General features: G+C 60.9%; 4 protein-coding genes across 6 annotated transcripts; all 4 read right to left on the minus strand.

Moving 5' to 3' along the window:
* Nucleotides 1-86: 86 nt before the first annotated feature.
* Nucleotides 87-3104, minus strand: HYAL1 (hyaluronidase 1). The gene is made up of 4 exons (XM_058288357.2): nucleotides 2712-3104; nucleotides 1363-2286; nucleotides 1042-1131; nucleotides 87-866 (listed from the first exon to the last, which is right to left on the minus strand). The coding sequence occupies exons 2-4, from the start codon at nucleotides 2260-2262 to the stop codon at nucleotides 552-554; spliced, it is 1305 nt and encodes a 434-aa protein (XP_058144340.1). The 5' UTR covers nucleotides 2263-2286; nucleotides 2712-3104; the 3' UTR covers nucleotides 87-551.
* A 2865-nt stretch (nucleotides 3105-5969) lies between these two features.
* Nucleotides 5970-10934, minus strand: HYAL2 (hyaluronidase 2). Of its 2 annotated transcripts, none has more exons than XM_004451803.4 (4): nucleotides 10807-10934; nucleotides 7787-8755; nucleotides 7089-7178; nucleotides 5970-6685 (listed from the first exon to the last, which is right to left on the minus strand). In XM_004451803.4, the coding sequence occupies exons 2-4, from the start codon at nucleotides 8705-8707 to the stop codon at nucleotides 6275-6277; spliced, it is 1422 nt and encodes a 473-aa protein (XP_004451860.1). In that variant the 5' UTR covers nucleotides 8708-8755; nucleotides 10807-10934; the 3' UTR covers nucleotides 5970-6274. The 2 variants fall into 2 exon arrangements, with proteins under 2 accessions (XP_004451860.1, XP_004451861.1); XM_004451804.4 differs by lacking the exon at nucleotides 10807-10934 and adding an exon at nucleotides 9602-9706.
* Nucleotides 10935-13172: 2238 nt separating this feature from the next.
* TUSC2 (tumor suppressor 2, mitochondrial calcium regulator) lies at nucleotides 13173-16157 on the minus strand. Its single transcript, XM_004484923.5, has 3 exons — nucleotides 15865-16157; nucleotides 14887-15007; nucleotides 13173-14697 (listed from the first exon to the last, which is right to left on the minus strand). Exons 1-3 carry the CDS (start codon nucleotides 16017-16019, stop codon nucleotides 14632-14634), a joined length of 342 nt encoding a protein of 113 aa, XP_004484980.2. The 5' UTR covers nucleotides 16020-16157; the 3' UTR covers nucleotides 13173-14631.
* An 823-nt stretch (nucleotides 16158-16980) lies between these two features.
* On the minus strand, nucleotides 16981-25219 carry RASSF1 (Ras association domain family member 1). 2 transcript variants are annotated; one of them, XM_004451800.5, is made up of 6 exons: nucleotides 24938-25219; nucleotides 23012-23118; nucleotides 19283-19387; nucleotides 18779-19076; nucleotides 18561-18676; nucleotides 16981-17905 (listed from the first exon to the last, which is right to left on the minus strand). In XM_004451800.5, the coding sequence occupies exons 1-6, from the start codon at nucleotides 25185-25187 to the stop codon at nucleotides 17759-17761; spliced, it is 1023 nt and encodes a 340-aa protein (XP_004451857.2). In that variant the 5' UTR covers nucleotides 25188-25219; the 3' UTR covers nucleotides 16981-17758. The 2 variants fall into 2 exon arrangements, with proteins under 2 accessions (XP_004451857.2, XP_004451858.1); XM_004451801.5 differs by having other exon boundaries at nucleotides 22290-23118; nucleotides 24938-25213.
* Nucleotides 25220-25413: the final 194 nt, after the last annotated feature.

The raw sequence follows: 25413 nt of genomic DNA on the forward strand, positions 1-25413 counted from the left end.
ACAGACGCCAGACTGGGGCGAGAGGGAACCTTAACTGCCCTCTGAACCCCAGGGCCTGCACGTTTCAGGGGCTCAATAAACAGCTCTCGAAGAATCATATCTGCTTTATTTGTGGGACTGTGCGGGGCTGCTCACCATCAGTACACAGTAGGAACTCGAGCACTCAGCCTCGGGAAAGCAGCCTGGGTTCGAGTTCAGCTTCTTCCCTTCCTTCCTGGCTGTGCCACCTCGGGCAAAGTTCCCTCCCTGTACTTTGCTCCTCAATTTATTCGTAGCCTCCTTGCTAAAATGCTTAGCACCGCGCTTAGCAGAGAGTAGGCGCCCAGTGAACGTCAGCTCTTGTGGCTGCTGCAGTGTAAAGCCTGGCTCAGTGTCCCTGGAGCAGTCCGGGAGGGTGCTGGGCGGAGCCTGAAGACGTGGAGCCGGCCCTGTTGCTCTTGGCCCCACCTCCTTACGCGACTGTTCCATGCTGTGAGCCTGCCTGTGTGCGGGGCATATGCCGGTGGCGTGGCTGAGTGTTCTCCTGACTGTGACATCTCTGTGGTCAGTCATCACATGCCCTGCTGCTCACACCGAGTTCCCCTCCAGCCACGGTAGCAGTGACATTTGAACTCCGCAGCCATCCTCACTCGATCCTCAAGTGACAGGGCACCCTGCAGCGTCAGCAGCCTGCTACCAGGCATGAACTGGATGGAGAAACTGGCGGCGCTGAGGGTGAGGAGGGCCTTGGCGTGGCTGGAGCGGCGGGCACAGCGGCCATGCCCAGAGCATAAGGCTTGACTGCAGAGGCGAGCCCCACTGGTCACATTCAGGATGAAGGGCCCCAATGTGGTGTCCACATACTCCTTGATGGCCTGGCATGATTCCTGGGTGGAGAGGGGAGGGTGTCAGGGACACCCCTCTCAAGCACAGGCCCACCCAGGGCGCTGAGGCACTCACCTGCTGGCCAGCCAGGACTGCTGGGGTGGAAAGAGTGGGTAGGATCTCCCCGGGCAGCCCAGGGCGCCCCGCTGGCCCCCCAAGCCCCGGGGCTGAGCTCACCTTGCTTCTTGTGTTCTCCCAGCTCACCCAGAGCACCACTCCTGCTGCTCCCTGGGCCGCACTCTCCCCCAGGCTGTGCTCCAGCTCCTCCTGGGAAAGGGGACAGCACGGCTCAGTGGGGCCTCCTTCCCTCCCCACAGTAGATCGCTGCAACACCACTGGATGGGACAGATAGCTCAACGCCCCCACACCACAGCTTTCTGGTGCTGCATAGCCAATGCCTAGCACAGAGCTGGGCATGCTGTGAAGCTGTACAGTCCCTGGCACTAGACACTAGACCTGGCAGCGGCAAGGTAGGCCAGCTCTCAGAAGAAGACTCACCAGGGGCAGGAAACGGTTTGTCATGTCGTAGAAGATCTGGGCGTAGGGTAGCACCGGCAGGCCAGGGTCTCTAGCACGCGAGGCCACACGGAAAGCCTCAGCCACACGGTGCTGCACATACACCTGCACCTTTCCCGTGCCCTCCAGAGCAGCAGGCACGTAGATGCTGGGGTAGAGGGCACGGCTCTGGCGCCACAGCCACCCCAGCTGGTCGTTCTGGGTAAGGATGCCTGGTGGGCACTGGCCCGTGTAGTTGGGGCTGAGAAAGTCATGGTTATAGCAGTCGGGGAAGCCGTAGAAGCCCCAGAGGCCACGAGGCCGTAGTGCCCGCCCCAGTTGGAGAGTGCCTGCCATCCAGGCCTGTGCAGCCCTCTGGAACTGGTCCTGGGCCGCTGCCTCCACCCAAGAAGCCGGCCAGTCAGGGTGCTGCGCCTGAATCAGCGCCCGAGAGCGCTGCCGATAAATGTCCTTGGCATCCCAGTTGAAGGCCCAGCGTGGGCGCCATGCCTCCCAGTCAATGACTGCCAGCCCCGAAAAGGCAGGAGAAGGCATGGCGGCCAGTATGTCCTGGAATGCGTGGGCCAGGTGGGTGTCCAGGCTGGCATTCTGGGGCAGACCCCCAAACACAGGCTCCCCAGCAGCCGTGTAGTAAGGGTAGGTGCCCAGTTGGTTGCTGTAGAAAATGGTCATGTCAGGGCCGTGGAAGGTCTGCCCTGGGTTGGTCACCACGTCAAAGACGCTGACATCCACGTCCACCCCATGCCTCTCAAGGCACCACTGGGTGTTTGCGTTCCAGACGGTGATGAAGGGCTGGTTGGGTAGCACGGGGCCCCTGGAGCCTTGGGCTGTGCTGAACGAGGTCAGGAAGAGGGCACAGATGAGCCACCAGTGAGCTGCCATGGCACGGGGCAGGTCTAGGAGAACCTGGTCAGGGAGGCAGAGCTGAGAGCAGGGCCGGGAACACGCTGACCCCTGCACGGGGCAGGCAGTCCAAGCCCTCGCTCATGCACCGGCCCCTGCGTTCGTTTCAGGTAAACATGGACTTGCAGGGCCCGGATCGGGCAGAGGACAGAAGAGCAGTGTGGAGGGGAGCCCTACCCCTGGCCTTGTCCTGGCCTCAGCCCACCCATGCCCTCTGCCCCAAGGGCCTCAGAGGCTGTTCTGTTCTGGAAAGGGCAGCTGGGAGCCAGGCCCGTGGCCCCTAGGCTGAGATGACCGGCGGGGGCCTTTCCTGACCCTTCCGCCAGGAGTTCAGGCCAGCCATTGGAGGAGGGGCCGCTCGGAGACCAAGGGTAGGCCAGCGCAGGCCTCCTGTCCACCCGCCAGCCTGTCCCCTTGTCCCTGCTGACCTCAGAGCTGAAGGGCCTCGTCCTCCAAACCTCCTGACCCCAGGGTAGGGGCTTGGGCAGGACCCGGCCAGATTCTGTTCCTCAGCTCTGGCCCCAGCTGCACAGGAGACTCTCAGAGGAAGAAGCTGTGGCTGGAAAAGCTGAGCTTTTGTAGGGGGACACTCCTCCCAGTCTGGGGGCGGGCTGAGGGGCGGGCCCTGGGTCAGGTTCCAGGCCAGGCAGCAGGCCACCTCTGTGCCCCGGTAAAGTACCCTAGGTGGGGGGGTGGAGAGGCTGGGGGTGGCCCCTCTCACCCTGTCGGCACTAGCGCGGGGCTCTGCGAGGCGCAGGGGGCTGCCTGGGTGGCACATCTAGCCGGGCAGGCCTTGCCGTAGTCCTGGAGTCGGCTGTCCTGGAGTTGTGTACACAGGGAGGGTGTGTACTTTCGGCACAGCCTTATTAGGGCATTCACCTTTGTGGCCCTTCCCTCTTAAGGAAAAAAACAAAACAAAAGAGGTACCAGGGATTGAACCCAGGACACACTCGATATCCCCAGTGAAAGTAGTTTTTTGTTTCGTTTTTGGGAGGTATTGAACCTGGGACCTTGTACATGGGAAGCAGGTGCTCAACCACTTGAGCTACACCTGCTCCCCATGAAAAATGTATTAAAGTGTATTTTATGACTATGTTGGCATAAAGATGAATATTAAGGCAGACTGAATTCATTATTATATGTTATTATGTATTTTTCTAATGGTCATAATAAAAACTAATAGTAAAACATTGCCGTGGGCCCCTAGAAGTTGCCGTGGGCCCCGGCCTGTGCCTTCTGTGCCTAGTGGGTAAGCCAGCCCCTGCGTCCAGGGCCTGTTTCTGAAAGGCCTTGTGCTCGTGAAGTCAGGGCTGTGTTGTCCCCGTTGTGTAAGTGCCAGGTCAGTGATTGTGCCTTTGGGAATCCCTGGTTAGTGAACATCTGGCCTCTGCACAAACTCCAGTGGCACCTAAACGCACGCGTGTGGGCCCCGGGGCCTGGCGCTGGCTGTGCGTGAGGCCCTGCTGTCTGTGACTGACTGTGGACCCTGTGTTTGCATGACCCTGGATGTGAACACGAGTGTATCGGTAACCGCATGCTTGTTCATTCTTCTGTGGTTTCATCTGGACACTGATTCAGAGGCTGGCGACTGAGACCAGCCAGGTGCCCAGCCCAGGCTGGCTTCTTGCCAGGGTGGGGTGCAGGGGACGCCACGTCCTGCTCTGGAGGACGTGCTGCCTGGGTCTGCCGCCGAGCGTGAGCTGAGGCAGTGACTCCCCTGGTGTGGGGCTAGGCTGGCTGGAGATGCTGGGGGCCTAGAGGGGAGGAGGGCCCAGGGTGCTGGGCACAGCGGTGGTGGCCCGGGCACAGCGTCTAGCCACTGGGGTGGTGGCTGCTGATCCTGTTCAGAAAGGGTCCCAGTGAGGACCATGGAGGCCCAGAGGGCTTGGTATAATTCCTGAGGGCTGTGGGGACAGGAGAGCATCAGTGTGGTCCCAGCCCCTCTCTCCAGGGCGCCATGCCACCTCCTGTGGCCCCAGAAACCTAGCGCTGCTGTTGGTCCTGCCCTGGCAACCAGCAGCCCGGCCTTCCACTGGCCTCTGTCCAGGGGAGAAGCTCTCGTGGTGGGGCAGTGGGAAGAGGCTAGGGGTTCCTTCCTGAAGTCCTCGCCCACCACAGGGCCCTGCCCAGGGGTCTGCTCCTGCGGGGCTGGTCTGGGCGGATGGGTACAAGGGGCACGTGTGTCTGGGGTCAGTCCAGCTGGAAGGTTCGGCCCATCTCCTCTTTGGCTCCCCGGCAGGACAGCTCTGGGTGTCCCTGAGTTGCACTCTCCCCAAGGCTGGCTTCCAGCTCTTCCTGGTGGCCACGGGTTTGCACGGAGGGTCACAGCTGGGTGGGTGCAGGTCACAGCTGTGTAGGGGAGGTAGTCACAGATGTTTGGGGAGGGTAATCTGTGTGTGTGGATGGCGGGGTCACAGCTTGGCACATAGGGTGGCTACGGGTGCATGTGGGAAGAGGGCACAGCTGCCTGTGAGGTTCCAGCTGTGTGAGAAGTCACAGGTGTGTCTGGTCCACCCCTGAGATGGCAGGGTACAGGTGCAGGCGGGCAGGTCACGGCTTCTCTCTCCTTGGGCTCCGTCTCACCGTGTCTCTCCTGCCAGCCTCGCCCCACATGGCCTCACCTCCGCCACCACGTGTGATGGCGCTGCCTGCCCAGCCCTCACCACCCCCCTGCTTCTCTGCCCATCCACAGCCAGAAGGGTGAGGGGCCACCTGCTAGAACCCGAGCAGGGCTGGCTTCTCCAGGGAGCCACTTTCTCGACCACACCACCCTCCCCGGTGGGCTTCTCTCGGGGGCACCGTCCCGAGCCCTGGTGGTGGGGGCTGCCCTCACCACTCAGGTGTTTCTCCCCATAGCCAGGGAGTCTCCTGCGGGCAGGACCAGGGCTGAGTCACTACCGACAGACACAGGGTCCCTGGGCTTGGGTTCTGATGGCTGAGACCTACCCTCTTCCTCCAGAGGCCCGGGTGGAGAAGCCGGTCAGCGCTGGGCTTCTTTCTCCCGGGACATCCCAGGCCTGGCCAGGCCCTCCCTTGGCAGGGAAGAGCTGACTTGGAGGCTGTCCCTGCTCCCGGCTTCGGGAGGCCCCCCGCCCCAATCAGGCATCTCTGTGATGGGACAGGCACTGACCCTCAGGAGTCAGATCCCGAGCCCCTGCCTGGCTCCCCAGATGCAGAGGAGGGCTGTGACCCAGGCGGGGCGAGGTGTGTGGCTGGCGTTCACCGTGCTTGGCAGTGGAGAGTAGGGGAGTGGCGCTTGCCTGTGGGAACAGCAGGAAGGGTGGTCTGGCTACTTGCCCAGCCGGGGAAAACTAAACATCTACTTCCTCCTTTCTCCTCGGGGCAGGTAAAGCAAGGTGGCTGGCAACTGCCCAGCTGGGAGCGCAGGGGCAAGTGCCGGAAGCACGCGAGCCCCATCTCTTTCACAGCCCTGGGCCCAACTCCCTTCCAGCCAATGTGGAGAAGGCAAGGGCCTGGCTGCTGGGGTGGAATGTGGATCCCCCCTCTCCCAGGGGCTCCCAGCAGGACAGCCAGAGTGGGCAGTTCTAGGCCCACAGACCCAAGTCCCAGCAAACGCATGTTAGACCTGGCACAGGGTCTCTGGCAGAGAGGGAGCTGAGCGCAAACCTCGTGGGAGAGTCTGGAATCTCCCTCACATGACCTGGTCTGGGTGCAAAAAGTCCAAGTAGAGAAGCATTTGTTTTATATTTAATTTACAAAAGAGACCCCAAAATAATAATAATAAACTATCCAGGGGCAGGGGAGTAGGGTCAGGCCCTCCCCGGCCCAGCTATGCCCTCCCCCCCCATCAGGGAGAGAAGGGGCCTCCCAGGGGACTGTCCCTCCCCCTTAGAACAGGGGGGTGAGAGCTGGTATGGATGCCTTGCTGGGCATCCTGGGAGCTCTGCCCCTCCAGACCCATCTGTCCACCCACTGCAGGCTTCTCCATGCCTGGCAGAACCAGCTTGCTGGGCAGCTGGGTGGGAGATGCCTACAAGGACCAGGTGAGGGACAGGGCTGCCAGAGCCAGCAGGCCAGGGAGGTGGGGTCCAGCCCAGGCCACGCTGGCACCCTCAGCAGCCCGCCGACGGTCCCACTGGCATTGCTCCCCGCCCCAGCCCAAGTAGCACTGGCAGCGAAAGTGCGTCTGCAGATGGTCTTGGTCGGCCCAGCTGAGCTCCCCCTCGGGCCGCAGCTGGGGTTCATCAGGTGCATGGCCCGGTACTAGGCGGAAACTGCTGGCGCTGAGGTGCAGGAAGGCATTGGCACCTGGGTCACGGCGCACACAGCGCCCGTGGCTGTGGCACTGGGCCCGGCTGCAATACTGGGCGGCCCAGGACACATTGACCACGTAGGGGACAAGCAGCCGCGTCAGGTAATCCTTGAGGTACTGGCAGGTCTCCTGGGGGAAGAGGCCAGAAAGCACCGGTCAAGGTCAGCTGCCCCAGCCCACCGCCCCGATGGAAACTTTGTGTCCATACTGGGTGATCATTCCTTCTCTTACCAGCACACATGCCTGAGCCCTCGAGTCCCTGCTCCTACTGAGAGGGGCAAGAAGCAAGCGACTGGAGCCCAGCTGGGCAGGCAGAAGAGGTGGCACTCAACAGTGTTCAGGACGGTGTTTACCCTTTCCTGGGAGCGAGATGGAGGCGCCCTCCTTCTCTGTTGGCACCAGGGATGTCTCAGGTGGGAGACAGACAAGGGGCAAGACTAGGCGTGCTCACCCTGAGGTTGGCGGCCAGAGGCCGGAAACCGTGCCTGCTCCTGCAGGCTCAGCTCTGGCAAGCCAGGCGGGCTTCACTTACCGTGCTCGTGGTGTACCCCGCGTCGCCCCAGAGGATGACGCCAGCCGCGCCCAGGGCCGCGCTCTCACCAATAGTGGAGATGAGGTCCATCTGTACGGGAAGGGGAAGGTCACTGGGAGAGGCTGAGAGGACGGGGAGAAGCGCAGACAGGGTGGGCAGCCCCCAGCCTGCGCTGACCCCTTTAGCCCCCAGCTCAGCCCTCCCCTCCTCCCAGCCAGAGTCTCCATGTGGAACGAGCGACAACATCTACAAACGAGAAGGTGTCCCATAAAAATATTTCTTGCTTCTTTGGAAATACCCCAAATTTTGGGGCCAATAGGTATTTGTTTCCCTGTGGCAGTTAACAGCCTGGACACAGTTGTTGCACTTCCCTTTTAAGGAGGCAAGGAATTTTCACTTAAATGTTTAAGCCCATTTCCACCCCCCACTTTGGGTCTCCTTTCCCAAGCCAAGGGCACATTTGACCTAGGGCATCCATCTAGTGGGATGGACTCCATAGTCAGAATGCCTGGGCCCACGTGCCCTGGATTTGCTGAGCTTTGGGCAAGCTCCTCAGCATTGCTGGGTCGTGGTGCAGAGATCACGAGATACCGGACGTGGAGGAGCCAGTACACTCTTAGGTGGGAGGCCTCTTGGCCGCCCGCACCCTGCAATGGTTCCGGAGAAAAAAGGAAGGCCCAGCCCTGGGAGGCAAATACCTCGCTGAGCCCGGTGAGTTTGCGGCTGTAGGTGGGCCGCGTAAAGACGTAGACGGGGAGCGCGTGGTTGGCGTGGTGGGTGTGAGCCACGCGGAGGGCCTCTCGGACGCGGAAGCTGACGAACTTGCGGCCGTGGGCAGAGGAGGCGAGCGTCTCGTCCAGGTAGACGGAGGGGAAGAGGGCCGAGCTCTCCGCCCACAGCCAGGCCAGCTGGTCGTTGCGGGCGACCTCCACGTCAGGGCAGCGGCCCGTGTAGCTGGCCCAGTTCTGCACGTAATCGTGATTGTAGCAGTCAGGGAAGAGGTAGAAGCCCCAGAGCTGCCGAGGCCGCACTGCCTTCACCCAGCGCAGCGTTTCCAGCATGAACTGGCGCGCGGCAAACTCGAACTCATATTGCGCCTGTTTGCCCACGCGCTCCGGGGGCCAGTCGGGGTGGAGGTTGGCCACCAGCTGGCGTGACCACCGGCGGTACACGTCCTTGTCCTGCCAGTTGCGGACCCACACAGGCCGCCAGTCCTCCCAGTCAATGACCGCCAGCCCCGCGGGCTCCCGTGTGCGAATGTAGTGCTCCACGTGCTTCTTCAGCAGCTTCAGGTGGGCCCAGAGGCTGCCGTTCTGCGGCACGCCCCCGTGCACCGGCTGCCCGGCGGAGTCGAAGCGCGGGTACAGGCCCAGCCGGTCGCGGTAGAAGATGGTGATGTTCTGGTTCACGAAACCCTCATTGGGGGAGGCCTGCACGTCAAAGGCCTTCAGGTCCAGCGGCACTTTGAGGCGTGGGCCACAGTCCTGGGTGGGGACGTCCCACGCTACCACGAAGGGCCGGCCTGTGAAGATGGGTGGCGCTGTGGGCTTGAGCTCCGTGGCCCATGCCACCGCCAGCACCAGGGCCAGTGTGACGGCGGGGCCTGGGCCTGCCCGCATGCTGGGGGCTGCAGGAAGACTGTCACCTGCCTGGCACCAGTTCAGGAACTGGGAGAGAGGTGGGGGAGAGTAAGTCAGTCTAGACAATCCTACAGATGGCCACCACCAGCCCGTCCACAGTCCCAGCGCCCGCGCTGCTGGGGGCACCCGTGCCCGTGGCTGTTCAGACCATCCATGGCTGGAAGAGGTCTGGAAGGTCAGGGGCCTCAGAAGGGCAGGCGGAATTCCCTGCCGTCTCACTGCCAGGAGTGGCCCGCTCGACCCGGAGCAGGTGCCTGGGCAGGGACCTTTGTTAGGTCTGAAACTCCTCAGAGAATTGGACCAATTGGGCTGTGGGCCCACTGCCCAGAGGCACATGCACATGCCCGCGGACCACCCAGCACTTGATTTCAGAGAGCCCCGAATGCCTGGGGCTCATCCTGCACCCCGTGAGGACTCCCTGCTCTAGAGAGAAGATAGCACTCAAGTACGGAAGGGCACAGCTCCGGCAGGGGCAGGGACGCTGGAGGGAAGCCAGCCGCGGAGCTGGCATCTGGGGGAACCCCGTCCCGCAGAAGAGTGCGGCTGTCAGGACTTTGTCTTGTGCGCAGACACTCTCCCAAGCTCGGGGGCGGCCCGGCGGGACAAAGCGCCGCCGGCCACTCGGCCCATCCCTCCGCCTCCGCCGGGAGGGAGCGCGCCCGCCCGACCGGTTAGGGCAGAGCGTCCGCCGCCCGGCCCGTGTGCGGGACCCCCCCCCCACCCGCCCTGCACGTGGGGCCACAGCCCGGCCGGGTGGGGGTGGGGAGGGGTGGGGGTGGGGCCCCTGGGTCACCTCTCGGGGCGCGCCCCCGGCGGTGTTCCGGGCCCAGCCCGAGGGCGCCGAGCCCCGAGGCCCGCAGCGCCCGCCCTCACCTCGCGCGCGGCGCCGCCAGGACCCGCTCCATGGCCCCCGCCGTCCCCGGCCCAGCCCGGCCCGCTCCAGCCGCTCGCCCCGGCTCGGCCCGACTCGGCGCCTCCGCTGGCTCCGCCCACCGCCGGGCCGCTGCCCCTTTAAGGAGGCCGTGCGCGGGCGGGCGCGGGGCGGGCGCGGGCCTGGAGGCTGCGCGGACCTCCCGCCTGCCGGCGCCGGGGTCCGGCCTCCAGGGCCCCCAGGCCCTCCCCCGGGGGGCGTGGCCCTCATCGGAGCCCCGCAAGCCCCGGCTTCCCCGCGGGGTCGCCGCCGCGAGCGCTAGGCCGTCCGCCAGCCTCCCCTCGCCGCCGGGGGCCGGTGGTACATCCTCGCCCCTCCACGGCGCCGCCGCCCCTTAAAGGGCCAGGCAGGGGGGAGCGGATGGCGCTGGGGCGCCGGGGAGGGCAGGCAGCGTCCCCCCTGGCCGCGAGGGGGCGCTTTGGGCCCTGAGGCGCTGCTGCCGCCCCTCCCGCTCCGCACCCCCAGTGTAGCCCTCAGCGCTGGGGCCCCTTGGTGGGGAAAGAGGGGCCGCGACCAGGCGGACCCCCGCCCCCTCCGGATTGGGACCCCTCTGCCCCCGGCCCAGGCCTGAGGAAGGCCCGCCCCCTGCCCAGCCCCTGCGCCTCGTCTCCCTCCGGGGCTGGGAGGAGAGTCGGTGGTTGTCCTGGCAACCTGGGCCCGCGGGTCACAGCGTGGCCGGCTGGGGGCGGAGAGGCCCAGAGGGGACTGGGGGGCGGGCGCCCGGCTGCTCCCCACCCGCAACTCGGACCAGTCAAGCCCTGGGCTTCTGTCCCCTTCTGCCCAGCCTCTGGGGGTGCGGCGTGGGAGCCCCCAGAGCTCCCTCTCAACTCCAAGGAGCTGCATTCTTGGGAATTTCCGGGTCTGGCCGCAGAGAAAAACGGCCCGAGGGGCTCCCCGGGGGCCTCCTGGGCCCACTCGCCCCCGCAAGCCTCTCCCGCGGGGAGCAGGCTTGGAGCTGGACGGGGCGAGCCTAGTGGGAGCCCTGCTCGCCTTTTCCTTGACCCGCCCCTCCGTGCAGGGCTCAGTTCCCTACAAGGTTCCAATCTGTGCGCCAGCCCTTCCTCATTCGAGATCCCGGGAGGATTGGGAGCGGGCCGCGGCGGGCGCACCTCCCGAAGCGCGGACCCACCTTCCCGGCCCGGCTCACCTGTGTGGGAGCCCGGCGGCCCAGCCGGTCGGCGGCCTCCCTCCTTCCCCGTCAGCCTCTCCCGCCAGGCCACTCGCGCCAGCTGCTGCCTTTTGGGCAGTCTGCTGGCGACTTGATAAACCCCATCCCCTCCCACCGGCTCCCGCCTCCCATCCCAGCCCTTTCTCCTGACTTCCTGCTGCCCCTCCGGGAGGAAAGGGCCAGGAACCGGCACGGGGGAGGGGACTGTCATGACCCTGTTTCCCTCCCGCCTGGCATGTCCCGCTGACCGGCTGGCTGTTCTCCCCACCCTTCCCCTGACTGGGCCCTGGCCCCACCACCACACCAGGTGACAGGAAGGCTAGGGGCCCAGGCTCAGGTGCCAGCCTCCCCCCATGACAACAGTTTCCTTAACACTGGGACACTTATGTTCCCCACCTTCCATTGGGGTGAAGGGTGTGAGTGAAGTGGCCCCTGTGTGGTGCTTTTGGGAAACTGATGATTGGCGGGGGGTGGGGGGGGGGTAGAGTGTGCTTGGCTTATGGCTCCCTAGGACAGGTGCCAAAGAAGAGATCAGCCCTGGGGAGGGAGTCGGGGGTGCTACCAGCTGAGTCCGCTTTTTTCCTCTGGAAGCGGAAGCATCCAGTGTGACAGAGTGGACAGTGTGACTGTGTGTGGGTGGGGGAAGGGGGCGTGCTCTTCCCCAGGAACACAGTCCTGGGCGGGCTTCACTGAGCCTGCTGTAAAGGGGGCTCCTCACAACATGGGTGAGGAAGGGGTGTGTTCCTGAGGAAGGGGGGGCTGTAATGCACTGGAACCCTGGGAGGGCTGACGCAGGCTCCTGGTAGATGCCTTTAGAGGTGTGGACACAGCCGCACCCCTTCCACACCCTCAAATGTCCCTGACCTCCTGCCTTACCCCAGCATGCCAGCGGCTAACCTCCCCAATGTCTAGGGCTACTGTTCTAGCAAAGGGCTGGGAGAGTGGGGGGCTGGGAGAAGGGCACTGAGGTTGGCTCAGGCCCTAAGGATGAAAAGAATCCAGTACATGGCATGGGAGGGTGCAGCGTCTGTTTGCCACTGGCCTGGCTCCACAAAGAACAGAGGCCTTCGAAGCTCTAGGGGTGGGGACCCGTGGGGAAACAAACCAGGCCAGCCTGTCCCAGGGCAGGGACACTTCCTCAGGCAGCCACAGGAAGGAAGTGACCACAGCCCAGCAGAAGGGAGGGGGGAAGCACTGCCCTGACCCCCATTGTTTCCAGCTTTGGGGTCAGCTGAGGCAGGCACAGGGAGTTTCCCCACACTGGGACAGTGGTGGCCGGTGATGGGATGCCTCGATCCTGGGGCAGGCAGCTGGGGAGCGGGGAGGGTGGTGAAGACGACAGGCCTTTCTGCCTGGCATCTTGTGGGAGTGATGGGAAGGTACCCCACGGGACTAAGTTCAGGCTGCAAAAAGTGATCCTGCCCTGGACTTGACAGGTTCAAGTCTCCAAAAGACCAGCTCCCCAGACCCAGGAGCCTGTGTCCCTGAACTTTCCACCACCTAACTGGGAGTTGGGCTGATAGCCAAGGGCTAGGCCTGGCAGAGAACTTGTCTTGTAGCAGAACCTGAGAAGTGTAGGCAGAATGTCCACAGGGGACAGGGGACAGGTGAGGAGAGGGACAATAGGAAGTAGAGGCAGTACTGGGAGGCTGGGCCTTGCCTGCTGGAACAGAAGCCCTGAGCTCACTCTCCCAGCTGCGTCTACAGGCAGGCCTGAGAGGAGGCAGGTGGAGACCTACTGCAAGGTCTGGTAGCAAGCCAAGGCTGATGTCACCTAAAGCTGACCTTGAGGATACATGGGGCTCAGGTCATTTCCTCACTTGGGGTCAGCTGGCACTGCCCCCAAGTCAGGTAGGTGGGGCCAATCCCTAAGGAAGCATCCTAAAATCTCCCAATTCCAGGGTGTCCTGTACCCCCCCCCCGCCCCCATTCCCTCCTTTGCCCCCCACCCCCAACCCCACCCCCACACTGAACACAGCAGACGAGCGAGTGAGTGGTCCTCCATTCACAGCCTCTCCCCACCACCCTCTGGTCTGGGCCCTGAGCACACACTGCCACCTGCTGGCTGAGGCTGGGATGGCGACAGGCTGGCTCCAGCTCACCCTGGGAGGCCTGGCTGGAGATGGAGGGCTGCCTGAGCGCTGGGCCAGGCCTGCCTGAGCGCTGGGCCAGGCCTGCCTACTGAGTCCAGGTGGTGGCCTAGGCCAGGGGTTCTTAACTTTCCTTGTTCCACGGACCCCTTGGCCCGTCAGGTGAAAACCATGCACCCCTTACTAAGTCCACACTATATTGTGTATTATTTAATAAATATATCATACCTATACCAACATGTCCCACAAGAATGATGGTTTTTCGGTTTGCTTTTTATTGTGGGTTTTATTGCATTTTTGGAGAAATTTCTGATTTACATTTAAAAATAAATTACACCATAAGTATAGGAAATTCCCATATAACACCCCCACACACCTAAACACAAGGTTTCAAGAATGATGGTTTTTGGAATTTCAATTCAAGCTCACAGACCCCTTGTTTGTTAGGAACCCCTGCTCTGGACACTAGATGTCACAGCCCCAGAGGATACCATTCTCATGTGCAGGATCTACAAATAATTTTACTGAAACTGAACAAATAACACAGCAGTCTTCCTAGGCTGGGGGCCACCCTCCCCAAGCCAGATCCCACACTCTAGAAGCACACTGCTTGTACAGTAAAGAATTTAAAAAAAAATCCTCTCTATAGAGAAATCAGACTCTGTCCCAACACTATCATGGACTAGACTATTTACAAACCTTCACAGTTATTATTCCTTTTATAGTTGCTCCCTCCTTTCTGTTCCTACCCTACCCAGTGCACAAAGGGCAGGCACTCCAGGACTTTTCCTTGACTTATCCCGAAGGGGTGGGGATACCGGAGGGGGAGGGTTGGAAGGCTCTTCAGAGGTACTGGCATCAGCCCTGGGGTGCTGTCCCTTACCACAGGGTGGCGGATGGTTCCCTTCCCATGGAAGGTGGGGGGTGGGGCTGGTGCAAAGGCGAGGATTAGACAGAGTAGGCGGGGTGGGGCAACTCCCCCTCAGCCAGGCACCCACAGCCCTTCCTGATCCCCGCCTGCACCCTCTCAACTAGGGGGCCAATGCACTAACCTAGCTGCAGTCGGGAGGGGTCAGCTCAGCCCTGGGTGGAGAGAGAAGCCTCCCGCCACTGGTCCCTACTTCCACCAGCAGCCAGCAAACTGTCCAGCTCATCTGGAGGTGGGAACAGATGGGCAGGTGGGTGGGAAACAGACTGGTACTGCCCCAGACTGTCTAACACAGGAGAAATCGAGGTAGCAAATGGCTGAAATGCTCTGACAAGGGGGTAAGAGAAGCGACGGAAAGGAAGTTCCCACTTTGTGTACAGCCCTCACAGCCCCGGGGCTGGAAGGCAGACCTTGATTGTAAAGTGCTGTAGCCCCTAGCGGGCTGGGCCCCAGGCAAGCTCGGAAGAAAGCAGCCCAGGCAAGGGCACAGGAACCCAGCAACCCTCAACAGGCTATACCCTGCCTTGCTCCTTGCAGGGACTGCCAGGGAGGGTGGGCTGGTAACTCCACCATTAGCCCTCACCAGTCATCCCCCCTTGTTCACACACAAACCAGCACCCCACCCACACTGCGGGACTGTCCCGCTCACAGGTGAAGATTCCAGCCCAACAGTTTATTCAGGGTGTGGCCCCAGCCTGGGCTCCTCAAGGGAAGCCATACCTTGAGCCTGGGGGTTTCTTGCTGGGGCAGGAGATGCTTGTGCCTGCCACCCCCTGGCCCCCAGGCTCACATCTCATAGAGGATCACAGGGAAATCCACGTGGATGCGGGGGGGATCCAGCTTCACGATGCCCTGCCATGGAAATAGAGGCTAATGAGGACCAGCTCTGGGCACCTACTCCATGAAGCCTTCCTGTTCCTCCCAGCTCCTCCCCAAGGGACCCGACCGTGACAGCAGGCACCCCACGGTGACAGCAGACCTTGTCTGGGTCTACCTCCACACATTCAACATGGGCTCGACGAGCACTGCGCAGACCCTCACCTGAGGAATCAGGTTCTTATGCACCCGCTTCAGCTTGGCCCGCTTCTGCCCGTTCTTGGTGACGATTGTCTCCTCATAGAATTCGTGAGCCAGATCCCCATCCTCGTCATAGAACATGGAGCTGTGCAGGAGGAGAGGGAAACAGGCTGGGCTGGAGCCCCACACCTGGTCACGGCAAATGCCAGGGACCAACGGATGTGTGCCCACACCCAAGTGGAGAGGAACATCCTTGGTGGGAAGAAGGGAGATTAGTATGCCTGGGTAGCCTTGTGCTTGGAGCATGGGGTCTACTAGAAGGCAGTGGGGAGTCAGGTGGTGATCAGGGCTACTCTGATAAGACCCCAAAGAACGGCCACACCAGAGCACACTGTTCAGGCAACCCTGGCCAGTTCTCATCCCGAGTTCAGCAAGGGCAGCCCAGTACAACTATCAGGCCCCTGCTTTCACCCAGTATGGCACAGGATCTCTGGAAGAGGGCAGAGGGCGAGGTCAGCGTTCCCGATCTGGAGGGCATACCCAGGTGAGGGTCGTTCTTGTCCAGCTCATCCTCAACACTGGGGCCCAGCCCTGCTTTTCTGGCTACTACCCTCAGGACTCCAGCTCTACCTCTGTGGGGAAGGAGAGCAGCAGGAACCTAGCGTCATCCCCAAGCCTTCGACTTGCAGACTAGAGCGGATGGATGAACGAAAGAGGTGCCGAGGTCTTGTAGAGGTCCTACTATAGCTTTAGCGCGCGAAGGGACGGAAGCCTGCGTGCCTCAGCCCCAGGGACAAGCTTCAGGTCCACACTTCCCTTAGGGGGGACCTTGAGAGCGGCCAGACTGCCAGGAGGCCGTGGCCCGACAATTCCCATCCCTTGTTCCGATGGGGGCCCGAAATACGGAAGTCTTCCTAGCCCGGGCGTGGGGGTTGTGGTCCCCAAGGCGCGGGGCGCCCGGCCGTCCGCCTGTCCTCCCTGGGGCGGGGCCCGTGCCCTTACCCGCGGCGCGTGAACACGAAGGGGGGTACCGTTCGGCCTCGGGGCCGCACCAAAGCTTGCTCAGCGCCTGCCGCGCCAGGAGCCTCCGGGCCGCCGCCCCCCGCCGCCGAGGCGAAGGGCCAGAGGCCCCGAGCTTTGGAGCCACTGGCGCCCATATCAGGGCCGCCGGCGCATGGCGGGCCCCGCAGCCACTCCGCCCTTACAGCGCCGCCGTCGTCGCCATGCCCTGCCTCGGCCTCCGCTCCCGGGTGCAGCCGCCACCTTCCGCAGGCTCGACCGTCTCCACGGAAACCCCACTTCCGCTTCCGCACGCCCCGCACGTTGCCCCTTCTAATTGGCTGCTGCTCTTATCGATTAGCGAGACGAGACCAATGCCTTCCTCCCAGCATGCGGTGCGAGACAGCAGGTCCTGGCAAGCTGCGCTCTTTCCAGTTGAGGCAGTTCCCACCCAGGAACCCGGAGGCTGTGTGTCCTTCTGACCGCGTCGGCGCCCCAATGGGCCTATCCACCCACTAGGTTCTCCCGAACCGGCGTTTTAGGGCCTGCCCCCAGGCAGGCGTAGCAGCGGGCGGAGCCGCCCTGCTGCGGCGTGCCCAGATGACATCATTCTGGTCCCACAACCTTCTCTGCGATCGCCACTGTGGCATGTAGGAAACCCGATGTAAGCAAAATCAAGGCACCGTATAGCTACAGTCAGGTATGAAGGGCTCCTTCAAATTCAGTGTTTCTTTCCAAACATCAGAATGCAAGCTCCATGAAAGCGAGAATAATTAACAGCTGTATTCTCGGTACCACGAGCAGTGTCTGGTCTACAGTAGCAGCTCAGAAACTGTTTGGTAAAGGCCTTAGGCCACAATTCCTTCAGAGCTTGGTATGTGTGTGGCGTTTCCCTAAACTCTGGCTGCAGCTGATACTTGGGCCCCACCACAGCCCACACACCCTTGGATGCAGAGTGAAGACTGAGTGCATATGCATAACCCACATCCTTCACAAATCAGCCCCAAGGTGACCTGGCAAAGGGGGTGCCCTTCGAACATGTGCATCATCCTTGGTAACCACTGGTATGAAGGACAACTGCAGCTGTGGGCCCCTGATAAAAGAGTCCAAAAGCCAGAGGATTCTCAAATCTTTATTCAGCCAATTCTCTCAGGCCCCAGCCCATGGTGACTGGCACCCCAACCCCTTTCCCTATCGGAGGCAATCAGCTGAGGCCACGAAACATTACATACATTCGCACATGTCATCAAATACCTGAGGGAGAGATCCTGGCTTTGGTTGGCAAACAAGGCACAGACCCCGGCCTAGGGACACCCTCTTTGGAGAAGGCACCGAGGCATTGCTGCCGCACTGTGAGCCAGCACTCCCTGACCACAGGCTGTGTGAGGGGGCACTCCAGAGGGAACCTAGCCTCTTCCCAGGTGTCTGCTGTATCCTGAGCACCCACTCTTGGCTTTGATAGGATTGTCCTGAGACCTCATCGAAGACCCAAAACGTGCAACCTTTCCCCAAAAATAAGGGCCCTCTGCCCTGCAAACGTGCCCTTGTTCTGTTTGTAGGGGTTCCAAGAATCTCACATCAGAGCCACGAATTAGGGAGGCTTCTATCTGCTCCACCCAGGCTGCAGGCCTGGAGCATTTTTCCAGGGCACCCTGGCCCACCATGACTCAGTACATGAGGGGCACAGAGGGGTACAAAGACATGCCCTACTACACCCCTGGTGGACACAGGGGTCCAGCTCCTCAGTTCTTCTCTGAGCTCGTACCCAAAGCAGGGGAGGGCCCATGCACACTCACTCCTCAGGCCCCACGGGCCATGTCACACTCACACGGCTCGCCCTTGGCATTGCCTATTCTTCTTTTACCCTGTGGGTGGGGGAAGGGAATGGGACAAAAGGTCACCCCAGGGGGCAGGCATGCAGGGCTTCCTGGATCTTCTTGCGACAATAGGAGTACTTCTGCAGGATCTGGCGAAGGTGATCCTCCTCCTCCCGCTGCAGGATGCGCAGGAAGTTGTGCAGTTCAGGCATGCTGAAGGCATCCCACTGCAAAAGGAGGGGAGGGGCACAGGCTGTAACAGGCACGGCCAATCCAGCATACCCTCCCTAGAGGAGATCAGCCTGTGGGAGGCTGGGGCATTCTGATGTCAGGTTCTTGTCTGAATGGTCTGGGCTGAGAATCCCCAACAGCAGTTGGTATAGAAGACAAAGGTCCCACAAAGTAGGGCAGCTACTTCACTGACAGGCCGACAAACCAAATGTTCCCCAGTTACCAGAGCGCAGGTCATGCCCAGATTCTAGGGCTAATCACACTCTAGAGGCTCAGTGCCTTGGGGCTGGAAAGCTTTCAGGTAAGAAGTTCTAATGCCTAAAGGGGACCTCCATGCCATCCTGAGCCCATTTGCGTGGCCTTGAACTGGCCATGGCTCATCATGCCATCAGATGCACTCCTGTGTCACCTGAGGAATTTCTATGCCAGGAAAGAGCAAAGCACCAAGATGACTTTTTCTGGCTTCCCTAGACAGGCCCTAGGCCTTGGAATGAGTGGCCTGACAGCCTCCGCTTCGGCTATAAGGTTCACATACTTCTGGAGAGGCTTTGCTGGGCTTCCTTTCCAGCCCTGCTTGCCCTCCACGTCTTACTGGAGCTGCAACTCACCAGCCAGTTACAACCAAGAAAGTAAAGAGGGCTGGATACTCACGTTCACCTCTTCAGAATCATTCTCCTTCAGTACGAAGCTCAGGGCCTTCTCGCTGGGCCCTGCAAGGAGCCTCAGCCTCAGGGGCTGCTCATCATCTGACAGCTTCCGGAGGAACACTAAGAGCCAAGGGTGGGGGTGGGGGGTAAGGAGTGTGATCAGAGCCAGGCCCAGCATCCCTGTGCCCTGCATGCCCAGGTGCACACATACACACAACACACCTTGGCCATGACGCTCAGCCCTCTCGAAGAGTGCAAACTTGCGGGGGTCATCTACCACCAAGAACTTGCGCAGCAAGGCCTCGATGACCTCACGTGCCCGTGTGCGTGACAGCACATGCAAGTGCTTGACAGCATCCTTAGGTAGGTAGAAGGAGGTGCGGCGCCTCACAGCTGTGCTCCGCCCAGGGCCCCGCCGGGCATCCTGCAGGGATGGTGGCTTCTTGCTGGAGGGCACTGACACAGGGCGCACCAGCTTCAGCTGAACCTTGATGAAGCCTGTGTAGGAGCCGTCCTTGTTCTGCAGAGGAAAGACCAGGACCATGCCTGCAGGTTCCGAGTGAGATGGAACAGACTTGGCAGTGCCTGCCCACCTGGGACTAGGCTAGGTGTGATTAAGTCACTGATTGGGTGTCACCAATTCCTCAGCTGTCACCCTCTAGGTATCAGGTACATAGCTGGATTCCAGCCATGGTTGCATGCCCCTGCCCTGGGCCCTTAACTCACCAGGCTCATGAAGAGGTTGCTGTTGATCTGGCCATTGTATTCCTTGATCTTCTGCTCAGTCTCAGCCTGAGAAAGGTCAGGTGTCTGCCACTCCACAGGCTCATCCTGAAAGAGAGAGAAGAGCCAGCATGAACCGTGGGCCTTCAAGGAACCCATCCCACTGCAGTACATGTCAAAGGCAGGGAGGCTTTTTGAGGCTTCTTGGGGGGCTTTCATCATCCCCTTCCTCCAGGGAGCAGAGGTGCCAGCTGTGGGGCATGGCCACATACTTTCCTCTAGAGCTAGGGCAACTGAAGGCATGAGGCCTGGGGCCAGGGAAAGATGAGAGATCTTTGTTTAAAGCAAAACCCCATCTCAACTGCATAGCCTGTTCCTGGTACCCTAACTTGGTGGGTCAGGGTGTGTCCTGGTGAAGGCAGCCCCCTTTGCTTGGGCACCGAATAATGACCCAGTGCAGGGCAGGAGGTGTGGGAACTGGCGCACACCAGGAGTCCAGTCACCGGTGGGCAGGAGAGGAAGGCCAACCTCTACGACTTGAGCCTGGCCCTGGGTGTCTCAGGCATAATGAGGAAGCCACGTGGTGGACAAGCATCAAGCAGGTAGGCTGAGGCACCTGTCCCTGCTGTCTGGAGATTTAGTCTGCAAGATGTTTGCTCCAACACTCGGTCTCCTCACCCTATGGACTGGATTCTTGGTGAGTGGGTGGAATTGTGGGCAGGCCCTGGGTTCTGAATTGAATTAATGTTCTATCAAACTCCCTTGGCCCCACTGCATCAGCCTTGCTTCTCCTGCTGACGTCGGATGGGCCCTAGCTGGGATGGGGCGTCATGGACACAGTGGTGATCACTGCTCACTGATGCCGTGTCCCAGAGTTGTCCTGACCAGAAGATCTTGTGTAAAAGTTTCTTGTGCCCAGCTCTGAGCTTAGAACAGCCAAGCATCTCTCTGACTGCTGCCTTGGAGCTCCCTAAGCTGCTCAAACCGTGTGGCAGGAACAAATGAGGACAGATGAGAAGGCAGGGTGGAGTCCGTGGCCTTTTTGCAGTATGCTCTTCACCAAGAACCTGCTGCTGTTCAGCAGCCAGCAAGCATGTGGGGTTGAGGACTGAGGCTGGAAAAAAAGGTATTGGGGGTGAGGTGGTAATGGAAGCCTATTTGCTTCCCCAAGTTTCCACAGGTCTCCTTGATCAGCAGAAACCTTGTGGGGGATAAAGGTCATCCTTATCAGACTATTAAGAACAAACAGTGGGGCCCTGAAAAATGGGAGACCTGGTAGATAAAATCAGAGCTGGAGGCTAGGCATAAAGGGCAGATGTATTTGTTCAGACCCAGGAGAGGCCTTGAGACAGGAAGGAACACCCAGATAGGAGGTATGCTAGGGTCAGGGGGCAGAAGACACCGGGCACACCCTAGTTCCAGGGCAAGAAGGCACAGTGAAGGCACTAACTTACTCCCCTTTGCCAGTTCTGACTTCCAGCCTGGAATGAGAAACCTAGCTCCTTCCTCTTCCCTTCCCGGGTTACTGCAGTTACCTCAGTTCCAGCCCCTTCGCTTCTCCAGGTGGACCTCCCTCAGTCCCTTCACTTGGAGAACAAGAGACTTGGACAGGAGGCACTGCACTGTTGTGCCGGGATTCTAGGTGAGGAAGTTTCTTTTTCCTTTTCCAAAGTTACCCACTGAAGAAGGATTCCAAGAGCCGTCCCAGAGGGATGCACAGCAGGACCATGGAATTTCCCTTTTCCTGTACCACAGTGACCCGCCCACTCCTCTGCCATCATCTATAGTGACAGCTGATTGTACTTTATATCCGACATGGGACTCTCCAGCCCCTTTTTCAATTGGTTAGTGCCTTGTGGTTTCCCTGCCTTTCCACAACAGAAAATGACTCAGGCCTGAGTGACACGGAGACAGTCCCCAGACTTCTCACTTAAACCTCAACCAAGCTCTGAGCTGAGGTTTTGGGGTGCTGAGCATCACCCCTTTTGTAAGGAATTTTGCAAAATTTTATCCAAAATATCACATGCAGCACCCTTTGGCTCCCATAAGAGATGGTACCCCAGTGCTGCCAGGTTATACTGAGCCTCAGGGTGCCCATCTCTCTTTCCTGATGCCCGGGCCAGGGTGCTACCTTGAAGTATTCTGGCCCTGGAACAGACATGTGCCTGGCAGTCAGTCACTCCTATGACACATGGTAGAGGTCTGATAATGGGGACACCTAGGAGACTCTGAGAGGCTCAGCTTCCTGGCACCAGTTCCATCAACTCCAGGGAAGCGCCACACCTTACACTCCTGGATGAGTAATTGTTTTCTCTCCTCCCCCTTCAAGGCAACTTACAATTCGGCCTTCCCAGCCTTTTGTGGATAGAAGAGGGTAAAATGCTCCTGAGAGCTTTCAGTCCGAAACAAGTCTTTCTATCCATTCCCAAATCCCCCTTCTTCAGGTCCATCTCAAAGGGGGAATCGGAATCCTCTACTTTCCAGGGCCTGGTGACAGGTCAGGACCCGTGGGGGATCAGCTGGCTCCATCCAGGAGTGTTAATGGAGGCGCCGACCTCACTTCGCCTCCCTCCTGCTCAACACACTTCTGGATTCCCGGCGAGGACTCCTCCCCCTCCGCTTCCTCCTCCTGGTCCCCCAGGGAGGAGGTGGGGGCGCCAGAACCGAGAAGTCGAGGTGCTAGTCAAGACTGCGTAGTCGGCTTTAGTCATGGGTGAATAATGCCCGTCCCTGGTCTCCCATGCCACGCAGCTCGCTCCCCCCAGTTCAACCGATCCCGTCCAGAGACAGGAAGGAGGCCTCGGCGCCCGGTAACGAGGCGCTGGCATCTGGAATTCACCACGAGCTGCGAGCCCCACACAGTAGTCCGGCAGTCCTCCGGCCGGGACCGGGGCGGGCGGGGGTGGGGGCTCCCCGCGACGAGAGGGCGGGGCCACGCACCAACTCGACACGACCACACCCCGGGAGGAACGAGGACTCAGAGGCTCCCCGCCCGCGACCCGCGGCCCACCTGGTCCCGGCGCGGCTTGCGAGCCAGCGAGGTGCGCGCCGTGAAGTACTGCTCGAGCTCCGAGTCTGAGTCCTCCTGGCTGCAATAGCCGCTGCTGGTGGTGCTGTTCCAGGTCATCTCGAAAGAAGGCGTCCCCGCGTCCGCCTCGCCCATCGCCGCGCCCGCCCGCCTCCTTCGCCCGCCGCCGCCGCCGCCGCCAACCCGATGTGTGCTGCGCGCCTGCGCACGTGCGCCAGGACTCACGTCCTCGCCGCCTCGCCGCAGCCGTTAAGACTGAAACGTAGCCCGCGGGGACCCAGCTCTCCCCTCCAAGAGGGCGGGCCGTCGGGGGGCGGGGCCACGCACGCCTCGCCTCCAGAATGACCTCATCGCCCAGGCAGCTCCCCTCAGCTCCGCCTCGCAGGCCCACCCTGTAAGGGACGTGTCGGAGCGTGTGCGCATGTGCACCCGCGTGGCCGCCGGGCCGGAAGCAGGTGAGGCAAGACGCGGGCAGTGCGCATGCGCAGCCCCTGGACGGTACTGGGCCTGCGGCGGTGGGCCTGTGGAAGTCGCACCCTCCTAGGCGCCCCTTCGAGCCCGCGCGCAGAACTAGCGACTTTGCCGCAGGAAAGTCCGCTATTATTACGCTCATTTCGTGTAGTGCCCGCGCGGCCGTTGGGGACGCTTGTGCTTCGGCGCGGCTGAGTCCCGCCCTTAGGTCCCCTGCCCCGCGCGGCGCTCACCACGTTCGTGTCCCGCTCCAGCGCTGGCTCCCAGCCCATGTCCCGGGGCCCGCAGCAGTCCAGGCAGACGAGCGCGCGGCAACGGTAGTGGCAGGTGAACTTGCAGTCTGCGGAAAGGTCGGGCCGTGAGACGGAGGAGTCCCTAGGGGAAGCGTCTGGGAGTACCCAAGGGAAACCCTGGGGTGAGGGTCGGTGCTCCCCGGCCCTGCATGAACGGCCTTCTCACGGGCCTTGTTTTCCACTTCCTGCCACACGTAGTCTCGTGTCAGTCCCTGGGAGTTTGGAGACTGGCCGGAAGGCCTCGGGGGGCCTGGGGACTCAGGCCTGCTCAACCTACGGGTCTCCAGCGCCTAGCAGAGAGCACCCCATCGGTAGTTGGTACGGCTTTCCCCTTTACTTAACGAAAACCTTTAACCCCTTCTAGTTGTCATCTTCTGTCTCTATTCCCCTCACACCAAAACTTACCAACACTGGTCTGTAATTAACTACTGGCTTTCACCCCTCCTGCCACGAAATTGCCTTGGTCAAGATCCTCAGCTACTGTGCTGCGATTCCGTTCTCTAGCCTCACCTTAGCATCATTTGATGCAAGCTCCCATTAGCTCCGAGGTGCCCATACTCTCCCTGTTTTCCTCCCACCTCCACGGCAATGCTTGCCCAGTTTCTTTGCTGGTTCTGCCCCAACTTGCTGATCTCCGATTCAGCTGCTCTCCTCTGTCTGCCCTCACTAGCTCTCTCTCCATCCACTTCCTCTGCTCCAGGAGTGAACTCTTCCTTCAGAGCAAATCCTCTGTATCAGTGTCTTCACTGGAATGTTTAATAGACACTTCAAACTGGACATGGCCAAACTTTTTGCTCATTTTTCCTCCTCCTCACCCTACATTTGCCAGGGTGCCATATCTCAGCAAAAATAGCCAACATTCTCCCAGTTAAGGCAGAACCCCCATGCATTCTTGATTCCCGCGCCTTGTCTCTACCCCAAAAGCACACCAAAATTATTCTCTATCTCATTTGCATGGGCCATTTTATTTCTCCTCGGAAACACTGCAGCGTCCCCAGCCCTTGTTCATACAAAATATTCAGTCATGACTCCTGGGCTTCTCCCAGCTGAATATGGGGCAGACAGAGGGTCTCCTTGCACAATCAGTTCTGGCACACCATCCCTAAGTTTCTGAATGGACCAGAGCAGTGATTCTCAATCCAGGCTGCACATGAGATTGCTTTGGGGAGTTTAAAAAATTGCTGATGCTTAGGGCCTATCCCGAGCAACCCATCTGAAGTGGGGTTCAGGCATAGGGAGTGGGGGCGGGGGAGCTGTAGAAGCACCCAGGTGATTCAAGTCCCAGCGCTGCCGGTGGGAGAGCGACCGCTGCTTTTTGGTGATGGTGATTCACAGGATGGCAGAGGCTGGCTGGTTTGTGGCTGGATTCCATGTTTCAGCACCTGGCTTACTGGGAGGGCCCACAGGGGTGTCTGCTGAGCAGAGGCAACAAAATCCCTGCTTACTGGGGGTTCATCCAAGGTTCTCAATTTTTCCAGGGCCCCTCCCTCAGCATCTTCCCTCCAACTGGGGGAGTCTGAAGGGGAAACTGGGTAAGTGAATCTTTGGGAAGGGGCGGGCCCGAGATATGGGATATGGGCTTAGAGGCCAGTGGGCTTACAGCCCTTCTCAAGAAGGGCCAAGGCACTTTAAAGAGAAGACAAGAAACTTGAAATCAGCTTGTAATTAAAAGGCAATTGCCCCTGACCACCTGCCCCAGATGCGGACGGAGTGTGGCAGGATGAGCTCTTTTCCGCGATGGAGCCGAGACGACCGACCTAGTCTGAGGGGCCGTCCCCATCCCCGTACCCCCCCCCCCACCGCGACTAAGTCCGCAGCGATGGCGCTGCCCCTCGGCTCTCGCCTGCGCGCTGGGCCGCTACTCACGGGCGCATTGCAGGCCCTTGCGCACGACGCCCCAGATGAAGTCGCCGCAGAGGTCGCACCACGTGTGCGTGGCGGGCCCGGCGGGCTGGAAGCGGTGGCCGCGGCCAGGGACCAGGTGCCGTGCGGGGTAGCGCGCAGTGCCTGGCGCGATGCGAAGCGCGTTGGCGCGCTCCAGGCGGGTACGGCCCGGGCCCGCGCTCGGAGCGGGTGTCAGCTCCCGCAGCTCGATGAGCTCGGGCTCCCCCGACATGGCCCGCCTGGCCTGGCCGGGGCTCTGGGCGGTGAGCGCGACGCCAGGGAGAGCGGGGCGGGCGGGGCCACGGGGCGGACCCGACTGCGACACCGCCTTCCCCCCAGAATCCTGGCGGGGGCGGAGGGAGAGAGCCAAGGGGAGCGGCGCAATGGAAACTAGGGCGCGGGCGCCCTGTCAGCCCGCAGGCGGAGCCGCGGGGAGTGGGTGTGGGGAGGCTTGGGCA

This window comes from Dasypus novemcinctus, chromosome 26 (assembly GCF_030445035.2).
Source record: "Dasypus novemcinctus isolate mDasNov1 chromosome 26, mDasNov1.1.hap2, whole genome shotgun sequence".
Classification (NCBI taxonomy): domain Eukaryota; kingdom Metazoa; phylum Chordata; class Mammalia; order Cingulata; family Dasypodidae; genus Dasypus; species Dasypus novemcinctus.

Excerpts from the sequence above, each read along its gene's own strand:
- TUSC2 (XM_004484923.5), bottom strand. The coding sequence starts at position 16,019 with ATGGGCGCCAGTGGCTCCAAAGCTCGGGGCCTCTGGCCCTTCGCCTCG. Across the intron at positions 15,008-15,864 it reads TTCGTGTTCACGCGCCGCGG|CTCCATGTTCTATGACGAGG; the intron begins GTAAGGGCACGG and ends CCTCCTGCACAG. Across the intron at positions 14,698-14,886 it reads ATAAGAACCTGATTCCTCAG|GGCATCGTGAAGCTGGATCC; the intron begins GTGAGGGTCTGC and ends TTTCCATGGCAG.
- HYAL1 (XM_058288357.2), bottom strand. The coding sequence starts at position 2,262 with ATGGCAGCTCACTGGTGGCTCATCTGTGCCCTCTTCCTGACCTCGTTC. Across the intron at positions 1,132-1,362 it reads CAAACCGTTTCCTGCCCCTG|GAGGAGCTGGAGCACAGCCT; the intron begins GTGAGTCTTCTT and ends CCCCTTTCCCAG. Across the intron at positions 867-1,041 it reads GGGAGAACACAAGAAGCAAG|GAATCATGCCAGGCCATCAA; the intron begins GTGAGCTCAGCC and ends CTCTCCACCCAG.
- RASSF1 (XM_004451800.5), bottom strand. The coding sequence starts at position 25,187 with ATGTCGGGGGAGCCCGAGCTCATCGAGCTGCGGGAGCTGACACCCGCT. Across the intron at positions 19,077-19,282 it reads GCAACCTCTTCATGAGCCTG|AACAAGGACGGCTCCTACAC; the intron begins GTGAGTTAAGGG and ends TTTCCTCTGCAG. Across the intron at positions 18,677-18,778 it reads GGCTGAGCGTCATGGCCAAG|TGTTCCTCCGGAAGCTGTCA; the intron begins GTGTGTTGTGTG and ends CTTGGCTCTTAG.
- HYAL2 (XM_004451803.4), bottom strand. The coding sequence starts at position 8,707 with ATGCGGGCAGGCCCAGGCCCCGCCGTCACACTGGCCCTGGTGCTGGCG. Across the intron at positions 7,179-7,786 it reads AACTCACCGGGCTCAGCGAG|ATGGACCTCATCTCCACTAT; the intron begins GTATTTGCCTCC and ends CTTCCCGTACAG. Across the intron at positions 6,686-7,088 it reads CGGGGTACACCACGAGCACG|GAGACCTGCCAGTACCTCAA; the intron begins GTAAGTGAAGCC and ends CTCTTCCCCCAG.